At 42.0% G+C, this 10,927-nt stretch overlaps 3 protein-coding genes across 3 annotated transcripts in view; 1 reads left to right on the forward strand and 2 right to left on the reverse strand.

The window, feature by feature from the left end:
- The window catches only part of megf6b (multiple EGF-like-domains 6b), a 48,002-nt gene extending 47,251 nt beyond the window's left edge, over positions 1-751 (reverse strand). Inside the window, exon 1 of the mRNA XM_018686874.2 lies at positions 622-751. Coding sequence (XP_018542390.2) covers positions 622-683 — 62 coding nt within the window. The 5' untranslated portion in view covers positions 684-751. The remainder of the gene's footprint in view (positions 1-621) is intronic.
- Positions 752-4,097: 3,346 nt separating this feature from the next.
- On the forward strand, positions 4,098-7,071 carry akr7a3 (aldo-keto reductase family 7, member A3 (aflatoxin aldehyde reductase)). The gene is given in 8 exon segments (XM_018686885.2): positions 4,098-4,578; positions 5,108-5,295; positions 5,415-5,519; positions 5,618-5,714; positions 5,957-6,056; positions 6,170-6,233; positions 6,235-6,300; positions 6,613-7,071. Coding segments are annotated over 8 exon segments (1,071 nt in total). The 5' UTR covers positions 4,098-4,289; the 3' UTR covers positions 6,775-7,071.
- On the reverse strand, positions 6,943-9,774 carry mrto4 (MRT4 homolog, ribosome maturation factor). The gene is made up of 8 exons (XM_018686886.1): positions 9,667-9,774; positions 9,061-9,119; positions 8,842-8,945; positions 8,284-8,365; positions 8,125-8,192; positions 7,885-8,036; positions 7,717-7,793; positions 6,943-7,623 (listed from the first exon to the last, which is right to left on the reverse strand). The coding sequence occupies exons 1-8, from the start codon at positions 9,692-9,694 to the stop codon at positions 7,471-7,473; spliced, it is 723 nt and encodes a 240-aa protein (XP_018542402.1). The 5' UTR covers positions 9,695-9,774; the 3' UTR covers positions 6,943-7,470.
- Positions 9,775-10,927: the final 1,153 nt, after the last annotated feature.

Raw genomic sequence — 10,927 nt, forward strand, 5'->3', positions numbered from 1 at the left:
CCCTCTCATTGCTGAACAGTCATTACCCATTGTGGGAAATACATTTTGTTTACAGCGAGTAATTGTGGCCTTGACTGCCTTCAAAGCAGGCTTTGACTGGGTGGCACAGTAATAAATAAATAACAAGAAAGCGAGTGTGAGCAGCAGAAACTCCTCGAACTGACACAGAGAGACAGGCTAAAATGTTTGCATTAGGACTCTCCTTCAAAGGAATGTTGGCTGCAGAGACGTCTGTGTGTTAAATAGACGGTAAGCTCGGTGAAGTGGGACTACACCTTGCACTTAAGTGTATGAGAGGTTCAAAGCAGTGATTACAGAACAAGGGCGAGGGAGATGAAGAGGAAGGAGGAGATCAGGGAGTCAGAGCTCATCCTGTTTGATGCTGTTTGGAGATGGAGTTAAAAGACGGATCATTCCCTCTCTGATAAATTCTTCTGGTTGCATGACTCATGGAAACTACACAAGCCCATTAATTAATGCCTTGCTGCAGCCAGAGCTTAATCAGAGAAATACTACATCCCCTGCAGGTGAAGTTGTCAGTGTTTGCATAAGAACAGAGTCAGAGGTTTTGACTGCACAAAGGGAGGAGCAGACAGACCACAAATGAGGTGCATTACTCACCGTCTCTCATATCCCATGCACCATGACTGCCCCACACAGCCTTGCTTCCACACTTTAACCATGCGTGTGAAGGCCTGCACACACGGCTGCCTCTGGGCGACCAGCGTCACCTCCCTATCCACGCACACATTGGGCCTGGAACGAAAACAGTGGTGAAAAATACTTAAAGTGTCAAAATGTTCTGCAGTGTTTTTACAGATGTACAGATGGCAGCCAAGGGGGAATTTACGAGCACTGTAAGAAATGGTGCAGCAAAGATAGATGGACAAAGACTGAATGAGGCATTTTCCGCTCATCGATGACTTAATGCCTGTGAGGGCTTTACCTGTGCTGAGGTGTAAGGCTGCTTATGGTGTCTGGTTTAGGTATTTTTAAAGACTTAAGGGGAATTCCTCATGCATCACCTTTGAGAATACTGAGCTACAGAGCACAAGATGCTGCCTGCAGTTCAACTTGAACCCAATATTCACCTGAAATGTGTTACCAGAAAGTCTCTAAGGGGGTGGCATGAACATGAAAGCAGAAAAAAATGTCTTCCTCCACTGCAAAAGTTAAAAAAAAAAAAATCATAACCAGACAAGATGAAAATGTTTTAGATGTGAGCCAGGTTTGCTGGGAAACAAAAGCATATGAAACTGCAACCTCTGCAACCAGTTACCACTTCACTGCACAATGTTTTCACAATAAATGAATAAAACAAAATCATGCCACCATTTGCCAGACAATCCACACGAAACATTTATGGTGTTTTCACTGGAAATACAGTACAACATACATGTTTTCACTTGTGCATATATGAGACTGAATGTCAGCAGAAAGAGGAGGCAGTTAACATTTTCACCCCGGGGTAAAACAGGGTGAGCCTTTCAACTGCGATGTTTTGTCCCATCTTACACAAAAAGTCTGTCTGGGTTAAACAGGCTGAGGTGCCAGTGATGTCTTCACACCATTCGCCGCACCGCACACACTGAGGGACGCTCAGACCAAAAAAAAAAGTGCAACACGATCTCTGAAATATTTTCTCCTTTGGTAACTCTCCAAGGACAGACGGGAAGGCTCCGACATATGGAGATCAGCGGGAATCTTAGGACAACATCCAGCTGCTCATCACATAAACAACAGTAATCACTATCACCTCCACCTGTACACATAATTGCATATGAAAGACCTTATTGTTAGTGGTGGGTAAGAGCAGAGAAACTCCTCTCACATAATTCAACCTCTGTATTTATTATTCTGGGGTTTAAAATACCTGTTATAATTGACTGGCTCTTCACTTTGAGGGGCTTAAAACAAACAGCCTCTGACAGAGTTAGGAATGCAGCACAGACCATCCACAAGGAGCCAGCATATAATCATGAAAATTACAGTGATATTAAGTATGGACGTAAGTAAAGACCATGGATGGAGAGTGAACATCATCAAACTGCATCTTCCAGCATTCACTAAAAAGATGTGTCATCCAGCTGCTGTTTGGTTTGATACCTCAGGAGCAGGAGGAAAATACTTAACAAGATTTCTGCCTCTGGTTGAGTCTTTGGCACAAGTTTGTGCATGTGCAGGTGAAGCAGCAGTTTTCTTCAAAGGGAATGTGAGGCAGTAAAAACATCTCAGTAAAGATGGAGAGCAAACATTATCTTTGAAGAGTCTGTGGACTAACTGAAAATAAGTAAGTTAAAGAACATAGGAAAAAGGTTACTCACATATAAGGTTGCAGGTTGCTGGCGATGCCATAACGCACTGTGTGAGCTTCTTTAATAAATATTAAGAAAAAGCAAAAAATAACACTATTCATTTTCCACTCCTTGGATTGGTCTACAGGTTTACAAAGTATGAGTTGATAACAAACTCATTCATGAGTATAACGCAGACGGTTATGAAGCAAAAATCATCCAATAAATAAACAGCTGAATAAAGAAATCCAAGCGGTGCTGAATGAACTCAAAAGGCGCGTAAATGATCTTCCGCGTGGAGATGACCAGCACTGACCAAAAATGACACAGCCATCACATGCCGCGTGTTTTCTCCCTCTCAGACTCTGTCGGTGTGTGACACGGACTGAAGCTCACCTACGCTTCTTCACTGCAGATGTTGGACTGACGGGCGAAGACGCGCGAAGAGGCTGAGCGCGTTCTGCCTCCCTCCATTGACTTGGTAATGATGGCAGGGAGTTTTTTGGGGGGTGGGGTGGGGGGCTGTGCAGAGTGCCATCTATTATCCTGAGCTTCAGCGACCCACAGCCTGCAAATGTGCACCGACAAACTAAGAGACTTGAAGAAAAGTTTTCGTTGCGTTCAGATTTGATTCGTAACTTTAAAAACAACAGCGATAAGACGTCGATATAACGTTTCCCTGGAGACCTGTGCTGATATGTTTGCGAGCTTAAGGCGTTATCTGGTGTTTAACTAGAGACTTTTGATATGATGATATTCACTCTCTCCAACCATGCGGCGTTTATTGGTTGAATAAGAAAGTATTGATGGAGAGAGAGCGCGTAAAGCTGTGCGCACGGAGCTTTGACGCACAGACGTCCGCACCACGGATGATTCAAGGTACTCATCATGGTTGGTGGGACCATCTAGGAAAAGCGGAAGTGATATACAATCGCCTGTGGAGGAGCAGAGGATGTTTGGGGTTGGAGCAGGGCAGGGTCTGAAGCAGATAGTGGTCACTGCAGGGCAAACAGCTGATGGTGCGGTCAAAGGGTCAACCGCCCGGGCTGACTGCTGCTGCTCTCTAAACAAAGATTTCATTGCACGCATGTGTGTTCATGACCCCCAAAGAGTCCCGGGTCACCGCTGTGCGTGTAACCTCGGAGGGAAGCAGCTACACGGCATGTTGCTTTGATTAGATCAGACATATCAGAGCTTATACACGATGCGTGCTGCCAGAGCTGGGACACAGAACAAGAGTCATTCATTCACTGCAACAAGCAAAGTGGTTCAACCGACGATAGGACTACTTTGTTTATGTTTATTTCTGGGCCTTAAAACACCAGTGTCCATGAACACAAAAACTAAAATAAGGTAGTGATCTAATAATGTAGCTGTCATTGCAAGACCCCGTTACACTTCCTGAACTACTGCAGCAAGAACCAATAACGAAATAATAATGGCTTTAATGAGTTTTAACCATGAAAGCAACCTTTTCCTAATCTTCTCCACACAATTAAATCAACTTAAATTTAGATACAAGGGATCCAAGATCCTCAGGGGCCCCTAAAGAAATGAATTTACTTCCACTCACCGTGCAGTATTGAGCTAATCACATCTGCTGTTTATCTGGGACAACATACTCAATGCTCAATGCTGAAGGTAGGAGAAACTCATGAACATAATAAAATGAATGGTGATTTGCTGCCATCTTGTGGTTAAACATAAGAATTACAGACACTACATCCACAGTAGTGTGGCAAAAACCCTGCAACCGATGCAACGAAGAGACTTTGACAAATATTGACGTGCAGGTTTAACACAACAGGAAGCTGTCACAGAAAACGGACTTTGAGCTTCCTCAGCTACAGCCAGGCAAAGAGACCAAACAGCCGACTTGATTTTATAGCACATGTTACGTTTGAAACTGGTTAAGTAACTTTACGACGCTCCCTAATAACCACTTCCACCACGACCTTTGCCCTTCGTCACGCTGCTCGCTGCCGTAACTGTAGCATGCAGTGGGTAATAACAGGAGGACTGTACAGGCAGAGTCACATTATCAAAGACGTGCTCAGACATTTACCGAGGTTTACAGCTCGTAGGAACATGTCGTCGTCTTCGGCGAAGCGGCCGGTTTCCTTACTGGGAACTATGGCGTTCGGCGGCCGAGCGGACGCCGAGCAGAGCCTGGAGATGGTGCAGGCTTTCCTGGACCGGGGACACAAACACCTGGACACAGCCTTCATGTACATGGATGGGAAGTCAGAGACCGTCATAGGGGGCATGAATCTTCCGAAAACAGGTACAACAGAGGCAGAAATACTGGAGTTATCTCAGGTGAACTAACCCAGCAGCAAATCGTTAGACAGCGTACCTGCTGGCGGGCAGGTGGCACCAGCTTGGAATCATGGGAATTAAAAGACCCCGTCCAACCAAAGGCCCATGTTAACAACGTCAGGACGGTGTTGTCATGTTTGTTTCATGGATAAAACCGTGAACTATGAGCCACGGGTTTTATGGTCCCCAGGCAATTCAACCGTTTTAAACATTAAATAACAAACAAGCATATAAATAAAAGCTGTTAACTTAAAGGGGTACTCCAGTAGTTAAGTATTGAGGACTCGCAAGAGACAGGAATTGCTCCTACTCCACTTTCTAAATGCCCACACCTTCCAAACCCTGCATCTCCAGCTCCTGTCACAGAGTTTCGATAATATACTCACAGTGTTTTGATGTCAGGTTTATGCTTGGAGATAAAAGAGAACCCACCATTCTGTTTGCTGCAGTAAACCTTCAAATGTCTTATTTTGAATTCATTGTTTGTTTGACAGTCAGCATCGCCACCAAGGCCAACCCCTGGGATGGGAAGACGCTGAAGCCGGAGAGCGTGCGGTCCCAGCTGGAAACCTCCCTTCAGAGGCTGCGGACCGACTGTGTGGACCTTTTCTACCTCCACGCCCCCGACCACCAAAACCCCATCCAGGATACTCTCAGGGCCTGCAACGACCTCCACAAAGAGGTACACAGACCAGAGACCTTATTTTCTCTGAGCAGGTTGCTGAAACCTTGAAACCTCCTGTAGCACAACACAAGCAGTATTTCATTTAATATGATTCTGTGTTTGAAAATCACCCTCAGGGAAAATTCAAGGAGTTTGGCCTATCAAACTATGCATCATGGGAAGTGGCTGAAATCGTGACCATCTGTAGACACAACAACTGGATCGCTCCCACAGTTTATCAGGTATTCTGGCACTTTTTAAAACAACTTTGAAACACTTTGATTTAATCTCTTTGACTGCTGTTTGTATCCTAACGTTTGACTCTTACAACCTTTCTCAGGGGATGTACAATGCCACTACAAGACAGGTTGAGACAGAGTTGCTTCCATGTCTGAGATACTTCGGGATGAGATTCTACGCATACAACCCTCTAGCAGGTGCTGTTTACCTGATTTCTGTCTGCACCTCAGCATTTATATTGTTGTGTTCAGAGGAAGAGACTCATGAATCATCTCTAGTGTGGCATGATATCTAGTGTCACATTAGCATACTGACATTAGTATTCACTGTAGCTCAAAGCACAGCTGTGCCAAACTAAGTACAGTGTTTTAGTACGTCCTCTGACTTTCCACGTTTTATCAAAATGTATTACTGCATTGCATTACCTCGCCTCTGCCAGGTGGCCTCCTGACAGGGAAATATCATTACCAAGACAAAGATGGTTCCCAGCCTGCAGGACGATTCTTTGGTAACAGCTGGGCTGCAGCATATCGGGACAGGTAACCGACCTCCTAAGTACAAGCTACATGTTTTCTGTTGTTGCATATTAGCTATGTCTGTGGTGTCTCTGTCTGTGGTCACCTAACTGTGCCTGTGTCCTCTTCTGTGTAAGATACTGGAAGCAAAGTCATTTCGAGGCCATAGATCTAGTTCTAAAGGCCTTGGAGACGGTGTATCGGCTCAGAAAAACCCAGCATGACTTCTGCTGCTATGCGCTGGATGTACCATCACTCCCAACTTAAGGTACCTACTGTTTTTGGTGATGCACTATGTTACAGTTGGATTCACACATAATTACCAGCATGGTTTGTAAAATCTTTCAGAAACAAAGAATTGTTAGAACTGAGACTGCCCATCTGTTAACGCTGAACTCGTAGCTCTTTTACCATCTGAAAGGGTCTGGTCAGGTTTTGTATATCTATCCTCAACACCACAGAGTCAAAGGTTGAATTGATGCTTCGCTTTAAAATGTTACGAGTCAACCTGAATGAATGAAATCCATCCAAAGTATGTTGTGTTTTTTTTCCTGACTTCCTGCATCGTCTGCGGTTACAGGGTGATCTTGGAGATGGAGTTATCATCGGCATGTCGAGCATGGAGCAACTTAAGCAGAACCTGGCTGCTGCAGAGGAGGGTCCTCTGGATGAGAGAGTGGTCGCTGCCTTCAATGAAGCCTGGAATCTTGTAGCCCACGAGTGTCCAAACTACTTCAGATGAGGACCCCCCTTTTTTCCATAGAGCCAAACTAAATATCATTCGAGCTTTTTCTTCCAGAAATTAGATCCACTAATCTTCCTTAGTTACTTAACTACTTTTTTTTCCCCCTGAAATCACACTTAAAATTTGTCATTTCTTTTGAACAGATCAATCGGAGACCATTAAGTATTAATTTGTAAGAACACTTCATTGTTAATGTATAAAATGTAAAGATGACAAGATATTTTTTCAGGGAGAAACAACCTTTTCTGGAGCCTGCCTTAATTAAACTGTTACATTAAAAAGGAAACAAATGTTCTCACATCAACAAAATGTTTTTCTTAAACATAAATGCATCAAATTGGTTTGGGTTTGAACAGAAAAGTACTTGAATACAATACAAAACTACTGCTTTTGTACTGCAATACAACACTTTTTGTCATGATGTTGACAAATCTTGACAAAACAAATGGCATCAAGATGATTACATGTACAGGATTACGGAGTCTTGACTCCAGTCACCAGTGTTTTCTGAACAAAAATTCAGTCCAAAGCTTAAAATTCAGGTCAGAAGTTCATGTTTTGGGGCTGAAAGGAGGACAGGTGAGAGAGGTTACAGAGTCCAGGGGCAGCACAAGCAGTTAGGATGAATGGATTCAACATCAGTGTCACTCTGGTGCTCAGGCTGGCAAAGAAGGACCTGTCCACGCAGACATTTTATTCTGCATCATCATCATCATCTTCTTCTTCGTCTTCATTCTCCTGCATTGACTCTTCCTCACCAGCAAAGTTCTGAAACTCGCCTGTTTCTGAGTTCCACATACATTTGATCTGCACCTTAAATTCTGCCATCTCGATACCAAAGAGTTTCTGTGGACAAAAAAGGAGCCGGTTTCAACAGTCGGTCAAATGCAACACAACACTGTATGTCACAAATCAAAGAGTCAGGAGTCAGGAGCTCACCAGAATACGAGCCTGCTCAGGAGTTAGCACATCTCCCTCCTTACAAACTTCATGGTCCTTCAGCAGTGTTACCACTCCTAGAATAACAGCGGCAAAAAATGAGACCATTATATTCACACGATATGAAACACCAACTGTTAAAGTACTGAAACATTTTTTAAATCTTACCTTTCTTGAGAGCAGTGGGGAGTCCTAACTGCCTCAACTGGGGCTCCATAGAGTGAGGAAACTGCTCCAGGGGTCCCTCATCCAGAGTTATATCCATCTGTGCCTGGTTCCCTGCCCGCGCAAAATCCATCTCTTTGAAGTGACTGAAATACCTATCAATGAGAAAATCATTAAGAAAATTCATGAACAATATATGATTTATCAGTGCGACCATGGACTGTGAGTTGAAGCCTTACTTACTCTTGTACCTCATCCTTTGTTTTATTTGTGAATAGTACGCCCACTTCTCCTCGTAGATACTTGCAGACCTGCACGTTATCAAAAGGCAATAAATAGTTGAAGTTACTGCGAGATAACTGTGGTCACTGTGATATTTTCTAGCTTAACCCCTTCACCTACCTTGTGCAAATTGTCTTTGTATTCGTCTGTCTCTCCTTTTCCTAAGGCGACCATCATGACTTTATTTTTGCCAAAGAAGAATCTGTGGAGCAGAGAAGAGTCCAGTTTAATTGTTTCCTCTGACACCAGTTCAATGGGGCACTCCAGTGCTTATCATTTTGAACTTTTGTAAAGTTGGGAAAATTGCAAAAGACAAATTCAAAATAATCAAAGCAGAAGAAGCCAAAATATCTTGACTTTTCACCTCTAATATGGGTCAAACAACCTGCAGTTCCTCTGATGCAAACTTGATAATGATTTAGATTTGATCCACCCTGACTGGTAAATGCCCTTGTCTTTGTAAATCCACGTCAAACACAAGCTATCTGATATAAATGTCAACCCTGATAACACTGTTAGGGTCATCTTTAAAATACATAAAAGTAGCTCCATCCAGAGCAAGAGAACACACTATAAAATGGCTTCCACAAGTAAATTGACCCCCATGTGTAAAATCAGCAAAGTGCCCCCCTAAATCAATGAAAAAGTCAAACCAGCAGGTGGTTGAGGTGCCGTTACCTGCTGTGTTTCCATGCTGTCCTGATGTCTTTCAGCTTGTTATTCCTCATATTTTCCACAGAGAATATGAACAGGTTTCTGTAGGTGTCCACACATTTCCGTAACTAAAAAACAAACAGGAGGAGAGTTTAGTGTGAAACATGTCAACAGCCTCAGCAAACTCTGATTAAGATTAAATATATATATGTTTGACAGGAAACCAGAGCAGAAAACACTCACCTCCTCAATTAATTTCTGTTTTAACTCCAGTCCTTTCTTGGCTGTCTTCGTTAATGAGACTAAAGGGATGATCATGTGAAAAGCAGTCAGTTTGAGTTTGATTTCTAACTGTTGCAGGATCCCTGAATATCTTTAACTAGCGATTCACAACTTCAGTGGAGAGTTACAGAAAACTAAAATTATATATCTGAGCATTTCTGATCCATGTGATTTGTTTTGAAACCAACTCTCAAATTTGAGCAACCTTCATTTTATTCCTGAGTATAAATGAAGGGTAACTTGGCTGCTTTTATCTCATCCAGACCGCATTAGACCAGGTCTAGATCAAAAACCACTACACTTAGATTTGTCAAACCTGGTTCACGGTACCCCAGACAAGCTGAAGACTCTTTAAAACAGAATTTCTTATCAGTGAATCCTGTGAATCAGATGCTAACTTCAGTTTAATGTGTTTCCCTCATCAGGAGAAGCTAACGTTAGCTTGTTTGCTCACTTACGTTAATTTCCTGTTGTTGCAGATAAATGTTACTCACAAGAAACCAGATTATAAAACATATCCGCTTAATGTGTTCGTACAAAACACAATGTGAACGGATTTTTTCTTACTTTTCTTGTCTCTCTTTGACTTCGGCATGGTTTCCTCTCACGATGGCAGAGCAGCAGGCGCACACGTGAAGTAGAAGGACCCCAAATGTTTCTGTTTGGTGAAGCTGACCACGAGGTGCCTGAGTCAAAATAAAATAATAAACAATAAACAATAAATTAATGACTTCTTTTTAACAGAAATATTTGTACCTCATCGGAGTCGCTGCGATGCTGAAATTTACTGCTGCTCCTAAATAAATGTAGGCGTAAATTGAGCTGATGTTGTTTCAAACTGATAGTACCCATGATCATGTAAAATGTTTTTGATATGCTCTCCTATGTGTGTGTGATGCTCTGACAGATAGCTAAAATAAGTTAAAACAGCCTGAAATATAGTTATTAAATGACAATATTAGACTTAAAGAACCCGCATGATTAAGTTGCCTTTATGATATTTTATCTCATTCATTATTCAGGGACAATATTTTCATTAAAATCACATTTTTGTGCATTTCTAGTTTCTACTAATTCATTTTACATGAACAACATGTCAGGCTGTCATCTGTCTGAAGTAACTGGGATTATGAGCTGATTTCCCCGCTAGGTGTCTCCTGAGCCAAAGCAACGACATGTCAGCACATACCACAACAGTCAAGAAACAAGTCTAGGCCACATTATTCCTCAAAGATACATGTACTTTTGTATTATGTGCCTTCATGGACATGACCTCTGGCTATATTTAGGAGTTTGAACCCCTTTACCAATATTAATTTTTTCATAGAGTGGTAGAAAGCTGCAGATGTATTTAGATGCAAATGAAAAGATTATTATCTTTATTATATCAATAATAATTATCATGTCACTTTCAGAGTAGTATTATTTACTCTCTTAATATATCCACACACCCAGCTTTCTACAGTGGTGGTGATATAATCTACAGATGCACAAATCCCCACTATGGAATAAGATAAAATGAAATAAGATAAGACTTTATTGATCACCGGGGGTGGGGTGGGGGTGTGGACTTGGTGCTGCGGCACCGGAAACAGACCAGTTAAGAATTAATAAAGGAAAGAGCAAAGAAAAAAGTACAGAACTTCATAAACCAAGTTATATAACATAAAAAGTTACATAAAAGTACAGATTAGTACAATAGAGTAAACAATAGACTGAAAAAAACTATGTAATAAATTGAAATAAGAAAGCTATATAGCACAGTGTCTTGGCCAGTGACCAGAAATGTGCTTTATTTATATCTAAATCTATAAAATATAGGCTATAA

The sequence above is a fragment of the Lates calcarifer genome, linkage group LG12, assembly GCF_001640805.2.
Source record: "Lates calcarifer isolate ASB-BC8 linkage group LG12, TLL_Latcal_v3, whole genome shotgun sequence".
Classification (NCBI taxonomy): domain Eukaryota; kingdom Metazoa; phylum Chordata; class Actinopteri; family Centropomidae; genus Lates; species Lates calcarifer.